This window comes from Vicia villosa, unplaced genomic scaffold (genome assembly GCF_029867415.1).
Source record: "Vicia villosa cultivar HV-30 ecotype Madison, WI unplaced genomic scaffold, Vvil1.0 ctg.000146F_1_1, whole genome shotgun sequence".
Taxonomy (NCBI): Eukaryota; Viridiplantae; Streptophyta; class Magnoliopsida; order Fabales; family Fabaceae; genus Vicia; species Vicia villosa.
In genome coordinates, this window is record NW_026705038.1 from 822,678 (window position 1) to 841,806 (window position 19,129).

The 19,129-nt window shown below is 32.6% G+C and overlaps 1 protein-coding gene and 2 non-coding genes across 3 annotated transcripts; 1 reads left to right on the plus strand and 2 right to left on the minus strand.

The window, feature by feature from the left end:
- Nucleotides 1–3,267: 3,267 nt before the first annotated feature.
- LOC131624654 (metal tolerance protein 10-like) lies at nt 3,268–6,198 on the plus strand. The gene is made up of 6 exons (XM_058895590.1): nt 3,268–3,591; nt 4,532–4,644; nt 4,856–5,101; nt 5,199–5,279; nt 5,373–5,603; nt 5,701–6,198. The coding sequence occupies exons 1-6, from the start codon at nt 3,432–3,434 to the stop codon at nt 6,043–6,045; spliced, it is 1,176 nt and encodes a 391-aa protein (XP_058751573.1). The 5' UTR covers nt 3,268–3,431; the 3' UTR covers nt 6,046–6,198.
- An 11,365-nt stretch (nt 6,199–17,563) lies between these two features.
- Nucleotides 17,564–17,683, minus strand: LOC131624660 (small nucleolar RNA snoR86). The gene has a single exon (XR_009290640.1). It is a non-coding gene; the product is annotated as a small nucleolar RNA snoR86 (small nucleolar RNA).
- Nucleotides 17,684–18,194: 511 nt separating this feature from the next.
- LOC131624661 (small nucleolar RNA snoR116) lies at nt 18,195–18,277 on the minus strand. Its single transcript, XR_009290641.1, has one exon. It is a non-coding gene; the product is annotated as a small nucleolar RNA snoR116 (small nucleolar RNA).
- Nucleotides 18,278–19,129: the final 852 nt, after the last annotated feature.

Here is a 19,129-nt window from a genome sequence, read left to right on the forward strand (position 1 = left end):
AGAAACACCAAAAAAGACCGGTCCCAAACGTGACAAGGGATTCCTAGGACACGAATGCGCAGAATCCTATCCACATCAACATCAGAGGTTCTCCATTTTCTAATAGATCGAAAGTGTTTCTTCCACCAGTCCTCCCCTTCACTTAACAAGCCATCCAACACCCCTACTTCTGATTCCTCAAGAACGCATAAATTGGGGCCTAAAGGAATCGCAGCAATCGCAAAGAAACCCTCTAATTCTAGGAGAGATTGGATATTATAAGACTCACCGGGAGACAACACTTCAGCTACAAGAGCTTTCTTCCACCTCTCCTTGGACACGGGATCAGCTTCAAAAGATAACTTCATAGCCTTCTCCTCTATGGCAATCTCCCCACCAGCGACAATCTCTGCAAAAGTAAAATTCCCAACTCTCCTTTGATTCGCCCCCATCTCAGACAACCTCCTACCCCCTCCTCCGTTCTTCTTAAACCTCCTCCCTTCCCCCCTTTTACGCCTCCTTGCTCCCATGCAGATCCGTTTCTTTCGAAACGAGGAATATTCGCGTGAATTTTCCTCCCCCCACAAATCACATTGTCTAACCTTACTGCTAGCAATCTCGAATCTTCCACCTCCACAAACCTAGCAAAGCCAAACCTCTTTCCCCACTTGTTCCTTCTCGGTGAAATCGCTACCTCCACCACATTGGCAATACACCCAAATATTTCAAAGAGATCCAACGCCTTCGAATAATCTGGAAAGTTGGAAATGAAAAAGGAAAACCACTTGACTTCCACTTTCCGACAAGCATCTCCTCTCGGAAAAATATCCCATCTTGGGGGCATATGACGAAACCCCCTTCTTTCAACCCTGTTCCACTCCATCAAACAAACAAACCAGGACGACGACGATAACAAGACTAGAAGGTGAAGCCCGGGAGTAAATCCAACCCAGAAGCCCTAAAATAACCCCCACGACAAGGTCCCTGCTCCTAAGAACAAGAATTTAAATCGAAGACGAGGGGTTAATAGAACCCAAACTAGGGGACCACCACCAGACCCTCATCGAAAAAGATGAATTGAGGAAATGATAGAAAGTAATTGAGATGAAAATTCCACAATTTTATCATTTGAAACAAAAGTTCTATAACCTAATGTCAAAATGAATAATATTGTAATAATTTAAAAAATATGAAGAAACGTAATGAATCTTTTATACTTTACTCAATTGAGAAAATATGAAGAAACTAATTAAAATTAAAAAAGCTAAGCAATCAATGTCGGAATAACAACAAAAAAGTCCATGTTTTCAACCTAAATATCGATATTTTAAAAGTTGTTGGCATACATTAAGTAATCATAAAGGAAAAAAGATTTGATTGAGATAGAGATATTATCGAAACAAAGAGATACTAAGAGTTTGCAATTTTTGATATTCTAATTCTAAAGTAAGTGGACACTTAAGAGTTAAGGCCCTTAAAGTATCTATTTATATATTCTTCAAATTTCAAAGTTACCCTTAAGGATAGGTAATATATACCTTAAAGTGTTTTTTTGCCATTAAAGGAAATTCCTTTTTTTTTTTATTTATCAAATATATGATTTCAGTCAAATATAAAAAGTTAAAAATTAAGGCAAATTGCATTTTTAAAATTAAATTATTATTATTTTAATCAAACATTAAATTTTATTGGTAAATAACAATCAATTAATATTCAAATATATGATTTCGGTCAAAAATCAAAAGTTAAAATTTAAATAAATTGCACTTATAAAATTGAATTAATATATTATTTTAGTCAAACATTAAATTATATTGGTAAATAACAATCAATTAATATTCAAATATATGATTTCAGTCAAAAATCAAAAGTTAAAATTAAGATAAAGTGCATTTATAAAAAAATATTATTTTAGTAAGAAAAACCAATTAACATTCAAATAATTTTGAAATTTAAAAAACTAAAAGTAATCATAATAGAAAAAATAAAAAATAAAATGTAATAAACAATTCATTAATATTCAAATAACTTTTAGAATTAATTATAATATATTTGTCACATTATTTTATCCGATTAGTTATCGAAAATAATTTATTTATGTTAAATTTAAAAAGTTTTAATATTCTCTTAATTTTTATACTTAAAATTGAGGTTAAGTACATTTTTAATAAAACATTTATGAAATATGACAAATTGTTATATAAATTTTTTTTAAAAAAATATTTGTTAAAGAATGGATTGCTCATTAATTTTCAATGAATACAAATAGTAGTTAAAATATTTAAGTTAAAATATGAGAATTAATTTCATGCATCGGATTAAAAAATAAAGGGACCAAAATAATTATATTTAAGTTAAAGTTTTAATATTCAAAATCTATATTATTATTAATTGAAAAAATATTATATTGATTGAAGAGATTAATATCATATTAGTTTAATTTTTTTTATTTAATCAACATATAGATAAAGCAGAAAAGAAATAAAATGAATTAAGTAGGGACATTTTTAATGCCGGAACAATATATAACATTAAAATAATATATTTTTATTTTTTTTTAAAATTAAATTCCGCAAAAACCTGAGTTCCACTCAACTTTGAGTTTCCAATTAAATAAATAACCAATTAATATTATAATTATTACTACAAAAATAATATTTAATTATTAAGATAACAATAATAACAAATAAAAAGATTAAGTAACAGAAAAAATCAAACAAATAACCTATTTAAAATTTTCTTTTTTTACTAAAATACTATTTCTGATGCTATTTATAAAAAAAATATTAAATTCATTAAATAATTAATCAATCTGATTTATATCATGTCCAGATACATTAATTTTTACTTAATGAATCTAAAAAAAACAAACTTTATAAGAAACATTTTGAGTTAGATTTATAACTAAAAAAATCACCTAAAAAACAAATGCACATACAATGAACCTTTTCGAAATTAAACAAACCAACCAAATATAAAAATATAATACTTTATTTTTGTAAAGATACTATTTTTTCCTAACCTAACAAAAAAACAAAAAGTAAAAAGCATCAATCACTGTACAACAACAGTGTCCACAAAATCACCTAAACTCTAGTGATCCTCATCACAAACTCTATCCACTATTTAAATCCAAAAACATCTTTTAAAATTTAAAAACATTTTTTTAAAATTCAAAAATATTTTTTAAATCTAAAAATACTTTTTAAATTTAAAAATATTAAAAAACATTAAAAAAAAAAAAAAAACAACAACCTTATATATCACAATCAAACGTTTGACACATACACACTTTGCAGTTTCACCCTTACGTGTATTTCCTTATATCTAGGAAAAATCGTTACACATTTGCATCAAATCGTAACAAAATCAAAAACCAAATCATTATAAAAACACACACAACACACAACAACACAAACAAACCCTCCTCGTTTTTTCAGAAAAAACCAAACATGGCTGAGATTCATGGCAGAACTGAACCTCTTCTTGATGAAGATGCTGCTAATGGTTCTTGGAAACTCAACGTCAAGGAGTTTCATCTTCCATCCCAGAATGTTACTGATCGCCAAGACAAAAGTTCCTTCAGTTTCAATGGCCTCCTTCGTAAGCCTAGTGAGTATCATTCTTAAAATTTCCGAAAGTTTGTTTTTTTGAATTTTGTGTTTTTTCAACTGATACAGTATCTTGTTCTTTTTTATTTTCATGTTTTTCGTCCATTGAATCAATAAAGTTTCAATTTTTAGGGTTTATTTGGTTTCTGTAGTTGAAAAAGTTTTGAAATCTCTGTTTTTTTGGTGGTGATAATGTTGATTTTTTTTGTGTTGTTTGGTTGTAATAATAGTGGGAATCTATTATTAAAGGAAGTGCTTTTTGTGGTGGATATTCATCAATCTAAAGTGCTGTTTTTATTTAATTTTGTTATCAAAAGTATAGGATGATTAATATTGATAACGATCAAGGCTTAATTATGCATGAATCTTCCTTTCTTTGTTTCTTTACAGATCATTCTTTTGTACTCTTTATAATATAATAATAATAGTACTTTTTTGAAGTGTAAAATAGATTTCATGTTAAGTGCTTTTTTTTTTACGAAAGATTGTGTTTGTTCACATAATTTTGTTTACATTTTTAGGGTTTGTTTGGATTGAGTTTATCTACTGCTCTAAGTTTTGTGACATCAAAACAGCTTATGACATTTTATATATTTTTTGAACTTATTTTTATAAGTTCTTCAATATAGCTAGTGAAAACAACTTAAATGTATTTTATCTTTTGTTATAATTAAAAACAGCTTATGCAAGCTTATTTATAAGCACTTATTTTGTTATATGCGGCAAATAAGTTGTTTATCCAAACAGATCCTTAAAGTGTGTTTGGTTTCGTCTGATGGAGTGTCAAAAGTGATTTTAGACACATGAAATTGTTTTTGACAACCTTTGAGTGATTTCAATGGAATTGATTTTGCCTCCAAAATATATTATAAACTGAAGTTATTGATTGTTCAACTCGCTATTATGTGTATGTAACCGATCTTAAACCACTTGTGTTTCAGAGAAGCAACGCAAGGTGGCGGAGTATTACAAGAAACAAGAGAGACTCCTTGAAGGATTTAACGAAATGGAGGCTATGCATGAAACCGGTTTTTACCCCGGAGGTCTTACCGAGGTAGATTGTTCTATATATGACTATGATTTACATTTAATTTGTGATTTCCTATGTTGTCAGTTGCGAATAGCGGAATTTAGCGGTTTGTTCAATTCTGCTATAGTTCTGTTATAGCTGTTATTTGACAGCACCGATGATTTCCGATCTGAATGATTGAATTTAGTCCATAAAGAGGATTCTACTAAATAAAAATTGCGTATATTTTTCTCAGGATGAAATGAAGCAGCTTGCGAAGAGTGAGAGAATGGCGGTTCATGTGTCGAATATATGTAACTTGGTGCTGTTTGCTGCAAAGGTTTTCGCGTCGATCGAGAGTAGATCACTGGCCGTCATTGCATCAACACTAGATTCTCTTTTGGATCTCTTGTCAGGTTTCATACTGTGGTTTACTTCCAATGCTATGAGAAAGCCTAACCGGTTTCACTACCCGATCGGAAAGAAACGCATGCAACCAGTGGTAAGATCGCATCGCAATGCGATCGATAACTACTTTAAATCAGTTGTTTAAGATATTTTAAAAAAAAAACACATGCTTATCGGTTTTTTCTATGCAGGGTATCATTGTTTTTGCATCAGTAATGGCGACCTTAGGCTTGCAGATTTTGATCGAGTCTGGCCGACAAATTATCGCAAAGGTAATTATTTTTGTTCGCCAGTTCGAATTTCAGCTTAATCGGTTTTGTCGCGTGTAGAAGTGATTTAAATTTCTCTTCGTTGTTTCCTCACAGGCAAAGCCTGAAGTTGATCCGACTAAGGTAAATTGGATGATTGGAATTATGGTAGCCGTGACCGTGGTGAAGTTCATTCTTATGCTTTACTGTCGAAGATTCAAAAACGAAATCGTCAGAGCTTACGCACAAGATCATCTTTTCGACGTCGTTACTAATTCCGTCGGATTAGCTGCTGCTGTTCTAGCTGTCAAGTATGTTTGGTGGATCGATCCAGCTGGAGCTATTGTCGTAAGTATACTATAACTATATCTTCTTTTCTTCTCATTTTATTTACTCCACGATCTCGATCGAGATACTAACGACTATGATTTTTTCTCGATTGCAGATTGCGTTATACACAATAAACACATGGACAAAGACAGTGATTGAGAATGTTTGGTCACTCATCGGAAGAACAGCGCCACCCGATTTCTTGGCAAAGCTAACATACCTTATATGGAACCACCACGAGCAAATCAAGCACATAGATACGGTTAGAGCCTACACGTTCGGTGCACATTACTTTGTGGAAGTCGACATTGTTTTGCCGGAGGACATGCTTCTGAACCAAGCGCACAACATCGGTGAAACACTTCAAGAGAAACTAGAACAGCTTCCGGAAGTTGAAAGAGCTTTTGTGCACATTGATTTTGAGTTCACTCATAGACCTGAGCACAAGATAACAGTATGATGGAATGGAAGAGATTTGTTATGATTTTTTGTTTGAAACAAGTGACATAGTTTCTGTTTTGTTTATAGTTGCTGATACATGGGATTGTTTTTGTTCTCTGATATACTAATGTTTATTTTTAAGTTTATTTCAAATAATTGCTATTTTGTTTAATCTATGTGATAGACATATAAATAAGCTTGATTGAAATAAGTCATTTTCAACCACGCTTGGCTTATTTCTTTTGCTATTCAGCATTGTCTTGCTCGCCAGCAAGATAGAAGCTTTTGCGGCCAATAATACTTATATTCTCTCCTTTTGGTTTCTAATTTTTAAGGGATATCTCCATAGACACGTACTAAGGAATGACCTAAAGAAAGTAATACTAACTCTTCAAATATTATAATTTAGTATGCAAAAAGACCACACTTAAATGTATCTAATCACTCGCACATAGCACTTAAGTGTTTCGCTTCTCAAGATCTATAATGATGATACTTCTGAAAAGGCGTTTAAAAGTTTGGAACATTAAATGCACGAATACACAAAATTGAAATGTTTCCCTTTCACTTGCCATATCAACCCCGACCAACCACCACGGAGGAATCCCATCAACCCCGACCAACCACCACGGAGGAATCCTACTATTTCCATAATCATCTCAACACACGAGAATTATCATCTGCTTAATCATAAAGGATCTCAACTGCAAGTACATCTAACATCTCTCTGTAATACATTACTAAGAAATAGAGAATTTGTTATTTCCCTTTCTGTATATATAGAGAACGTCTTAAATGAAGGTAACTGAAAATTCTAGTAACTCACACGCGATGTCGTACTGGATGTTATGACATACACAATCACACAGAATAAAACTTTAAAACAGAAGTGCATAAAAATAGTAAAGAACACAACAAATTGTTCACCCAGTTCGGTATACAACAATACCTACTATGGGGGCTACCAAGCCAGGGAGGGAATCCAATATAAGCAGTATTAATTCAGAGCTAAACTCCCCCGTTTACAACTCCTCACTTAAGATCTACCCAATGCAATTCCAATCTAATCCTAAACCTGAGTATCTTCATTCACTCCCCCTAAATCACAACAGTGATTACAAACAGACATTAATCAAATAAGAGAGAAGACACACTTCAAAACACACCTTGATCTGCTTAAAAGCTACAATCAAGAGACACACACTCGTGCTTAAAAGCTTAGAGTGACAAATTACAAAAACAACTTATTCCAATACAATCATCAAAAGACAATTGCTTGGAGTACAAGAGACTAAACACACAGACAGAGAACTACGATTCTTCACAATTAACAAATCTCTCTACGTTCCAAATTAGGATTGCAGTCTTCTTATATGCAGCTCTTGGGCCTCGGGCTTTCCAAGAAACAAATTAGAGTTAACCAAGTTAACCTAATTTACACGTCATCAGGTTGTTACAGAATATGTTATTAACGAAATATTCTAGGAGAAATATTCGGCATACAATAAAATGTTTCCTAAATTGTAGATTGAGAGAAATCAGGAAACATAATAGTAAAACATAACAGCTCCTGCTGTCAACCATGGATGTCATGACATCGGTCATGACATTCACTAACAAAACCTGTATTAGCTTAAACATATGCAACCGGCATAACACCATATAAAGCATGTCATGACATTGGTCAAGACATTAAACACCAAGGTATGTTTTACCACAAATGCAGCCAACATGAAAACACCTACAATCTCCCCCTTTGGCAAGTTTTTGGCTAAAACAACCTGTCACACCATATCTAAGAGACACTTGCAACAGAAAACACAATCAGAGCTAATACAGTACAACATACCACACAAACATGCACTACTACTATCAACAGCCTGCATACACCAACCACAGCTACTTCTACAGCAATCATGAAAGCACATAACATGGGTATACTACCACTACAACCATACCACTTGAGCAGCTGTCAAGCATAACAGAGATACACGGTTATACTACACAACCATATCAAACAGACCAACACACAAAATAAGCATCATAATTATTGATCACACATACTTGTTGTACTGGGGTGACATTACTATTCCTTGGTTAAGTCCTCATGAAGGGTGGGTGATGAAGACTTTATGGCCTTGGCACGACCAGATTTCTTAGGTCTCCTTACATGAAAAGTCCTAGGTTTCAAAACATGCACCATTTTTAACGGTGCATCATTTAGAATCTTATTAGGATTAGTTACCTCAGTGCTTGTAGTGGTGTTATGCACATTTAGAGAAGACCCTTCTTTGGAAGAGAAGGAAGATGATTGTTGATACCTCTCAATGAGGTGAGTGAATTTTGAACAATACTCAGTGGGGGAAGAGCAATTTGAGATCACACGATAGTTGTTGTAGAAAGATGGAAACTGAAGAATCCTTTTATGAACTGGGGGAACCTTCACACCTAGGCCCTTTGTGAAAGTATTAACAAACTCTAGATCAGTGGTCGTATGCTTCATTGTAATATTTTTGTCCTCCATAAGATCTTTGATGTAGAGATGTCAAATGATGTTGCAGGGCATAGTTATTACATCCTCCTTGACATTATGCTTAGATAAACCTTATTGAATCCAACTTAATTTAGACCAGTCTAAGCTTTTTATGTGAATCATACCCATCATCAGATTTACACCTTCACTTGTGATAGGAATAATCATGCTCTCCTTGTTTTCTTGATTTCTCAGGTTGATTTGTGAAGCATTTGCTCTTTCCATCCATATTTTTTATGCTTGGTCTATTGCTAGTGACTCCTCTCTTAGATGAAATTGATGACCAGTAGATAGCTCCCTTGGGACCATGTTCCATACAGTACTCGCCTTGAACAGATAACCTTCTTTTTTCATATCTCTAGTCCATATGTCATTAAGGGCATTCATCATTGTTTTCTTTAGGTCAAGGTTGTGAGTACTCCAGGAAGTTTCAGATGATTTCCTTGATCTTCTAACAGCTTCTGGGATTTGGTTCCTAACAATAATCTCCCTATGGAGAACATTTTGGATATTGAAGGATGGGCATTTATCAATTCCAGAGGCTTCGTTTATCTTAGTGCACACAGTTGATTTTTCAGCATATTATGATGTTAAGACATCTGTTTTGACATCTTCATATTCCACTTAGATAGTAGTCTCACCTTCTTCTACAACATCGCACTTTATTTTCGTGTTCTTGCTTATAGCACGAATGCATTCTTCTTTTCTGGGACATTCATCTTGTTTCAGTTTCCTTTTTCTAGAGCTTCCTGTTTTCCTTATAGCCTCCTCCTCATTTATACCACAACTTGAGTGTTTAGTGTCAACATATGACTTCCGCTGAGGTGGCTTTATCTTGGCCATATTTTTCTGTTGAGGGGTCTTTCTTCCAGCAGGTGTATGAGTTTCAGGAAATCTGAACCTTAAGTGACCTATCTTACCAAATTGATGGCATCTCTTGGCGGAGATAGGTGTGTGCTTTTCCGGATGTTGAAGCTCTTGATTGGACTTCTTTTTATTCATTTTGTTAGGAGTGATTCCCACCTCTCACTTGCTGATATTTATGCCTTGAGTACTTCCCATTGTTGACTTATTGTTTAATCTTGTGTTTCGCAGTTTCCTCTCTAGATCAATAATGTTTGTCATGAGACTTACTCTTTCTTCTTGTAATAGTGCATAAGCATTTTTATACAATGACAATCTTTTACACAGTACTTCATTTATTAGACACGTCTCAGAGTATCCAGCAGCAAGTTCACTAATGGTGAGTTCTTCAACATAAGAGCCATCATCAGACTCATCCATTTCTTAAATCTGGTTCTTTGTACTGGGAACGGGAACCTCTAGTTTGATAGTTCTTTCTTGATGATTACCCTCAATTTTTTCTTTGGCCACGGGACAAGTAGAAGGAAACATGGAGTTTTTAGGCTCCCATGGGTAACAATTATTCTTGGACCTGACTCCCTTCATGACTTCTTCATTTTCTCCATTTGTGACAATACATTCTTCTTTAGTGAACCTGACATTGAACTCTTCATCACACAGTTGGCTGATACTTATAAGATTTGCAGCCAGTCCTTGTACAAGTAAGACATTATTCAGATTAGGAACACCAGGACATCCTGACTTGCCAACACCTTTGACTTCTCTTATTTCTCCATCACCAAGAGTCACATAACTAAGTCTATCAAGTTTGATGCCAACACCTTTGACTTCCTTGGCAGGCATTCTTAGAGAAGTGTGTGCTACTAGAGCAACATTCTTAACCACCCACTGTTGTTTCCTTTTAAGAGTATCATGTTTAGGTTTGGCTTGATGTTTTTGGTTCGGATATCCAACTAGTTTGAAACAGAATGGCTTTATGTGACCAAATCTTCCACAGTGGTGACACCTCCATCTTTGAAATTTCTTCTTTGTATGACTCCTTCTTCTGTTTCTTTGATGTTGTGACATTGGAGCTGACATCTGGTTTGTCAAGCAAGCTTCAAGTTTTGATCTTCTAATCCCAGAAGTGAATTCCGCTTTAGCCACAAATCCTACCCCATACATATCTCCTGCTCCCTGCCCAAACTTCAGAATTTCTTCCAGAGTGTCAGTTCCATTATTCAGCATTCTGAAGGATTTAGTCATTTGATCAAGTTTGTAGTTCAACATGCTCATTTCACTACCGAGAGAGTCTATGGTTGCAAGATGTTTATTCTTCTCAGTTTCCAGCTCATTTATGATTATCGTTTGCTTCTCTACTTGTTTGCAAACTTCAGCATTCTTGATACACAACTTCTTGTATAAGGCAGCAAGCTCATCAAAGGTTAACTCATCATCACTGGAATCATCATCAGATGCATAGAAACTTGTTAGAACTGTGACATGTTTTGCAGTTTCCTCTTCAGACTCATTGTCAGAGTCTTCATCAGACCAAATGACAGACAACCCTTTTTTTTCTCCTTGAGGTAGGTAGGACATTCAGCTCTAATGTGTCCATATCCTTCACATCCATGACACTGAACCCCTTTGCCTTGAATGGGCTTCTCTTCAGCTTTAAATCTTCTGCTAGGATCATAGGTCTTGCTGATGTCATTGGAAGTGTTCTTGACATTGGGTCTGGATTTCTGATCAACCCTTTTAGCGAACCTGTTGAATTGTTTTCCAAGCATGGCTATGGCTTATGATAAATTTTCATCACTTCCACCATTGCTTTCTCTTGAATTATCTTCAGTGTTAGAAACAAAAGCCATGCTCTTGTTCTTCTTTTCAACAGAGTAACAAATACTCATCTCAAAGGTTTGTAGAGAACCAATGAGTTCGTCCAGCTTCATGTTGCTGATGTCATGAGCTTCTTCTATAGCAGTCACCTTCATAGCAAATCTTTTAGGCAGTGATCTGAGGATCTTTCTTACCAGCTTTTCTTCAGACATTTTTTCTCCTAAGGCTCCTGAGGTATTTGCAATCTCAAGGATATTCATATAGAACTCATGAATGGTCTCATCCTCTTTCATCTTGAGATTTTCAAACTTGGTGGTAAGCATTTTTAGTTTAGACATCTTCACCTTGGATGTGCCTTCATGAGTTGTTTTGAGAATATCCCAAACTTCTTAGGCTAGATCAAAGTGCTGCACAAGCCTGAATATGTTCTTGTCAATTCCATTGAACAAGGCATTTAGTGCCTTGGAATTGCCCAAAGCCAACTCTTCCTCAATTTTGCTCCATTGTTCTTCAGGAATTAGAACAGTGGTTCCATCTTCCATTACCTTCTCAGGATGTTTCCATCCGTTTTCCACAGCTCTCCAGGCCTTGCTATCCACAAACTTTATGACAACTACCATACGAGGTTTCCAGTAGTCATAGTTAGAGCTATCCAGAATGGGTGGTCTATTCCCAAACACTAACAATTCCTTCTCCATATTACCAGAATTTTGTTGTCCTTGGATCTCACCCAGATGTAAACAGGCAAGGCGCCTGCTCTAATGCCAATTGAAAATTCTAGTAACTCACATGCGATATCGTACTGGATGTTATGACATCCACAATCACACAGAATAATACTTTAAAATAGAAGTGCATAAAAACAGTAAAGAACACGACAAATTGTTCACCCAGTTCATTATACAACAATACCTACTATGGGGGCTACCAAGCCAGGGAGGGAATCCAATATAAGCAGTATTAATTCAGAGCTAAACTCCCCCGTTTACAACTCCTCACTTAAGATCTACCCAATGCAATTCCAATCTAATCCTATACCTGAGTATCTCCAATCACTCCCCCTCAATCACATCAGTGATTACAAACAGACATTAATCAAATAAGAGAGAAGACACACTTCAAAACACACATTGATCTGCTTAAAAGCTTCAATCAAGAGACACACACTCGTGCTTAAAAGTTTAGAGTGACAAATTACAAAAACAACCTATTCCAATACAATCATCAAAAGACAATTGCTTGGAGTACAAGAGACTAAACACACAGACACAGAACTACGGTTCTTCATAATTAACAAATCTCTCTACGTTCAAAATTAGGATTGCAGTCTTCTTATATGCAGTTCTTGGGCCTCGGGCTTTCCAAGAAATAAATTAGGGTTAACCAAGTTAACCTAATTTACACGTCATCAGGCTGTTACCGAATATGCTGTTAACAAAATCTTCTAGGAGAAATATTCAGCACACAATAAAATGTTTCCTAAATTGTAGATTGAGAGAAATCAGGAAACATAATAGTAAAACATAAAAGCTCCAGTTGTCAACCATGGATGTCATAACATCGGTCATGACATTCAATAACAAAACCGGTATTAGCTTAAACATATGCAACCTGCATAACACCATATAAAAGCATATCATGACATTGGTTAAGACATTAAACACCCAGGTATGTTTTACCACAAATGAAGCCAACATGAAAACACCTACAGTAACAAGTTTCAAATTAAATTTTATTTCATTATTCTCCTACACATAATGACTTCGGTGTGGGAGTTTTAACCTTGTAGGTCTCCAACTCCACCCTACCTGAAGCCTTGATCCTCTATCATCACCTTTTTCAACTCATTTCTAGTTCTTCATAAATGCCAAATGTATGTAAATTTACGCTTGAATACTTGGCACTTTTCGCCTCCATTTTGCGTTTTCAATTATCGTTTTTCAAAGTTTTGCTAGAATTTATTGTATTTAGTAGTAGAATCTTTGATTTGTATGTTATTGTGCAGAAAAGTATTGGATCAATCTTAAAAGAATAAGTCACAAAACATGGAAGAGAATGCACAAGCAAACAGGCAAGCATGAAAGGGGCTTATGTCTTGACAAATTCAGATATTTTGTTCCATTTTGTGTGTTTTGCGCATACTAATGTGAGGGAATAGTGACATTTCATCGGACGAATCCTTTGGATGTCGGGCGAATTTATCTGTACAACTCTTGTATTTATAGTGTAAAAACAGATTTTTTGAGGGATCCACTATTTTGAGAGATGTGTGATCACCCTTCTTTGAGTAGATAGACTTATAACACAACATTAGAGGCTGCATCATGATGGTCCGGAGTTGGATTTGCATCAATCGTCTTAACATCGCAAGAGTTGCGGTTCATCTTTCTTCTTCTCTTTGTATTCTTTATTGTTGGGATTTTTTTGTAAGTTTACTTTGATTTTACGTATATGTATTGATCACGGTGTTGTATAACATCTACTTTACAAATCTATATTGATGTTTTCCTTGTTTACTTGCTTTGTGTTTGGATTTGAGTTGTTATAGACATATACTCTTCAAATTTAGATCTAGGATGAACATTTATTAGGTTCTAAACTCTAGAAATAGATTTAGATATAATATTCACATTGGGTATCGAGTCTTAATGATCTATGTTGTTTAGTTGCGTAAGACATCACCGATGAGACAATACGGTAGAACTCTTGTTGGTGCTTCGGACATGATTACTCTTATGTGAGGGATGCATTATAATATTGATGAGTGTTTTAGATTGCATACAACTGATCAATAGATTTTAAATATTTGATGAATAGATGAAATCCAATCTCAACTAGTTCTCTCATTTTTAAAAAAAATACATTTTTTACTTGTTGATATGATTTACTATGATGAATTGACATCATGCCAAAAAATTGTCCTCAAATTCATAATAAAATGTAAAATAGAATCAAGAAAAACTATAATTCAATTAATGCATTATGATATCATATGGAAAATTTACACAATAAAAAAAATGTGTCTTGTTGGTATTATTTTTCACATATATGCTATGCTTACATTTAATTTTCATTACACCGTATATACACCATCACTTTTTTCAAATCTTTAGACAAAGAAAAAAATTACTAAAAAATAAAAAGTATGTACTATTACCGTATATAAATACGGTGTGGTTGTAAAAATGGGTGTAAAACTAGTATTTTTGTATTTTTCAACATCTAATATGTATTATGCTTTTCAACTAAGTTTGTGTTGGGACTTGAAAGTTGGATTAGATTGAAATTAAGATGATTAAAGTGATTTTTGTTTGAATATTTTGCAAATTTATAAATGTAGTTTTTAAGATAATAAAATTAATTTTTAAGAAAATGGTATTATCATTCAAAACGAAGGAGCGGCAATTTCATTATAAATTTTATTAATTAATTATATATTTTAAAAAAAATTGTTGATTAATTTTTGTTATACTATTGGGACTTTAAGTAGTCTATGAACACTAGTATTTTTTTCCTAAGGGATTGTTACGAGACATTTGTTTGTTTGTTTTTCCTTATGGAACGATAACTAAGGTGCATTTGTTTGTTTTTTATTTTTTTAATAACAATATGAAGAAATTAAATTATTATTTATTAGTCATTTTATTTTTCAATTATTTTAATTATTTTTCTTTCTAAATATTTCAATTTCATTAAATTATTAAAATTTAAAATAGTTATTAATTTTAACAAAAAATTGTCTCAAACTAGAGTTGAACACAAGTTATGGAGATATTGTACTTCAATGATTGAACTGGATCTCCTTAATAGTAGTGAAGATTGGACGTTAATGTTGAAGAAGCGAGTTTTACGACCTCACAAAATTATCAAGCACCATATTTTTTCTTCTTTTTGGATTGGCATAAAATCATAATGGAGTTTCTACGGAGTCATATTATTTGCACCATATTTTTTCTTCTTTTTGGATTGGCATAAAATCATAATGGAGTCTTCTACGGAGTCATATTGTTTGGCCGCTTGGCACAGATGTATCTATTTTTTTTGGTTGGATTTATAGTGTGATACTATTCTTGTAGAAGATACTAGTTTGGCTTTTCTTCTGTCCCATGAGATTGATCCTTGCTCCTCTGTTTGAGAATTCATTCAAGAGGGGCAGTGGGTGTTGCCCAACATGTGGTCCTTGTGGTTAATCTCTTGCACAAGTTACATTTGCTTCCTTTGCAGTCTAGTAATAATTTTTGATACTTGTTTGATACTGAGTCGGGTAATCTCAGCTCTAATGAGGCTTATATTCTCAAAGTCATTCGGACACCCAAGCTGGATTAGGCGAGGAAAGTTGGCACCTTGACATTCCCCCTACAAGACCTCTTTTTGTTTGGAAGCTTATGCACAATAAAGTTACAACAGATGAGAAGGATCGTCGTAGAGATATTCACATAGTCTCCACATGCAGACTTTGTTTTGAGAGTTAGAGTCCATAGCTCACTTATTTTTTGTGAAAAAGATATGGCTTTGGCAAGTGCGTATTATGAATTTAAACTACTGTCCGAATTCACTTATTGCTAGGTGGCAGCGATGTAATGCTGAGAGCTCTAAGCAGTCTTGCTTGGTGCTTTCTGCCGCAATAGTTTACTTGTTAAATCAAATTTGGTTCATGCGAAACATTTCTAAACACCAGAACATTAAGTCTTGTTTGCGTTTAGCCATCAACTTTTTTAGCAAATATCAGTCTGTCTTTTCATCACATTAGTTTATTTAATTTCATCCCCTCTGAGATTAGGAAAGATTTTCTAAAAAATATGTTAAGTATAATTTTCTTTAGATTTTCTTACTTCTTTTGACGGGATTTTTACCCCTTACCCTGTGTAATGCTTATTTTTGCAATATGAGTTAGGTGTGTTCATGGATGCGGGTATATCCAACTCAATCCACAACAAGTCATATAATTTTGGTTTAGGTATCAAATTTTAGTTCATTAACGGACATAACTAACCCAACCCACAACAATTGATAGAATTGGTTTGGATATCAAATTTGAGTTCTGTAAGCTTCAAACCCTTTGACCTAATTCATTGATGTGAAATTAATAATTTTCAATTTTTTATTATTTTTTTAAATAAAAATATAAATTTATTATCTCATTACAAAGCATAATATTTCAAAAAAAACTTTATTTTCCACCAATAAACTAGTAAATCAATGAATTTACATAATATTAAAACAACATATTTATTTTTATTTTCTTTAGTTTCATTTCCAACTTTCCTAATTTATAAAAATAATATGTTTTCTAAAAATTTATTCTATTATTCAATTTTATATCATACTGTTCAATATTATTAGATATTAAATAATATCCTGAACATCAAATACATTCCATTCATATTTGAACGGGTGCTTTATTCCAAATAAAAAAAAACTAGAGTGCTTTAATTTATATTGAAACTTAAATTTAAATAAAATAATATTTTATTTTTAAAAATTATAATGATAAACTTAATAAAATTAAAATTAATATGAAATACTACCATATTATAACTCATAAGCTGTACAATTGGAGTGTTGAAAAACAAATTCAATAGTCGAATAAAGTATTTAAAGTAAGGTGTATTAAACAAAATTATTGTAGTAAATATAAATTAAATATATGCAGTATAAAAAAAAAAAAAAAGAGTGTTGAATAATAAAACTATTGTACATGATTTAAGAAACATCTTTGTAAATTTAAATTTAATAAAAGTTTTTGAATGATATAATAAAATTATAATTAAATAAAATATTATAGATTCACATTATTAATTTTTAATAATAATATCGCAATGAGTCAAATTTTGGTTGGTTAGTAGTTTTAGTGGAATGAGTTTCATTAAAATAATGGGTTAGAATTCAACATAAATAGGTCAAATATTTTGCCCGCTAATTGGAAAAACAGAACTCTCAAGTATTTTAAATGATATTAAAATAACTAAATCCTTAATTATTAATGTATTATTAAGTTTTTTTAAAATAATATTTAAATTATTCTTATTATTTTAAAGGGAATTTTAATTAAATCAAATTATTAATAGTAATTTTTTTAAAGTTTCTTTTAATTAAATTAAAAGATTTTTGAAGTATTTCTAAAACAAGAAATTTTCTATAAAGGTTAGAACTTATAATATTATAATTATTTTTAAAGCTAATATTGTTTTAGTCCAAACAAATTTACATATAAATATAAATATTTTAAAAATGATTATCCCATTTGATTTGGCTATCCTTTTAATCGCATAAATCTGAATTAAAAACATAAATCTGAAATTTAAAGATCAAAGTTAAAAAAAATGTCACGACTTGTTCGAGGCCATATTCAAAACTAACAAATTTGATAGGCACGGAGAATCGTAGTTTTTTGTCGCCAACCTTCAATGCAAGTAACAGCCATTAATTGACGCTCTTGCTCTGCAAATTGGCTTTAGATTTCGGGACTAAATTAGACAAAAATCATGTAAAGAATATTGAAAATGTAGGAACATTTGAATGCATAAGCCTGTGATTAAACAAGGACCAATGCCAGAATATCAGCTCCGTTAATTTCGGCAACGTACAGCACTGAATGCACCATCGATTAAGTGAATCAGAGACTCTAAATTGTTGCCTTAATCTAACTGATAACAAGTAGAAATCAAGATTGTAAGCAATAATTGAAAATGTAGAAACATCTGATCTGAATGCATAAGCCAATAATTGAAAAACAAATGCCAGAATCTCAGTTTCAAATCAATTTCGGCAACGTACAGCACTGAAATCACCATCAAATAAGTGAATCAGAGACTCTAAATTGTTGCCTTTAAACCAAAACCAATCGAAACCCTAAAAATCGAAATCAAAACCCTAAAAATCAAAATCGAAACCCTAAAAATCGAAATCGAAACAAATAAACATAGTGAATGAAATTAAAGGCGAAGAAGCATAGGCTCAGATTGTATGGTTGGCATCAAGAAGCTTTACTTAGCTTTCAAAGTTTGATGGTATACATAATTCATCATCACTGCCATGAATCAAATAAACAACATAGAAAATGCAGAGAGAATATGAAAATATGTGAGAAATCATATGAGTGAGAATATGAGAGAAAATTAAGAGTGAAGAGTAGAGGCTGTGATGATGGATGAAGAATGAAGAGAAGGAAGGGGTTAAATAGGTAGAGGCTATAGAACGGAAGCAACAACGGCGGCGAAACCCTAACTTGTTCGGATTGAATTATTCTTTTTGGGCCTTTTATTAGCCCATATGACTTTGTCAAATACAGGGTATTATTTGAGTAATTTACGTCTCACCCTCTCGTTAAAAAATTGAAAATATTTTTGACTCATTCCCACATTTTTACTGTAAAAAGAATTATAAAGTATGTTTTTGCATCTGTCATTCTTCAAAAAAAATTTTAAAAAAGTAAATTAAGTCTATTTTTTCAATTTCTTCCATGGTTTTTGCACCTTTTATGATTTGAAATTATTCATGGATTTTTTTCTTCGTTTATATATATAAAAACAAATGTGGTAAAATTGTTTTAAAAGGTTTCTGTTTTGTCATATATTTGAGTTAAAATGTGAGAATATGTCATTAGACATTTAGACTCCTTTAATTCTCTCACTCATTTGACGAAATTTCAATTATGCCTTTTGGTTATACAGATATACATTCGAAAGCATATTTTTTTTTAAAAATTAATTTTTTTCTTAGATACATCTACGGAAGCATTAAAAATACAGTGAACGTTGAGAAAATTCAAATTAATTTAGTTCAACAAATCATCTTTAGGTACATTTACGGAACATGTTAAAAACAAAGTATTATGTAGATGTACTACATTCTACTATATATTAAATCACCTGCATTTCACTCATAA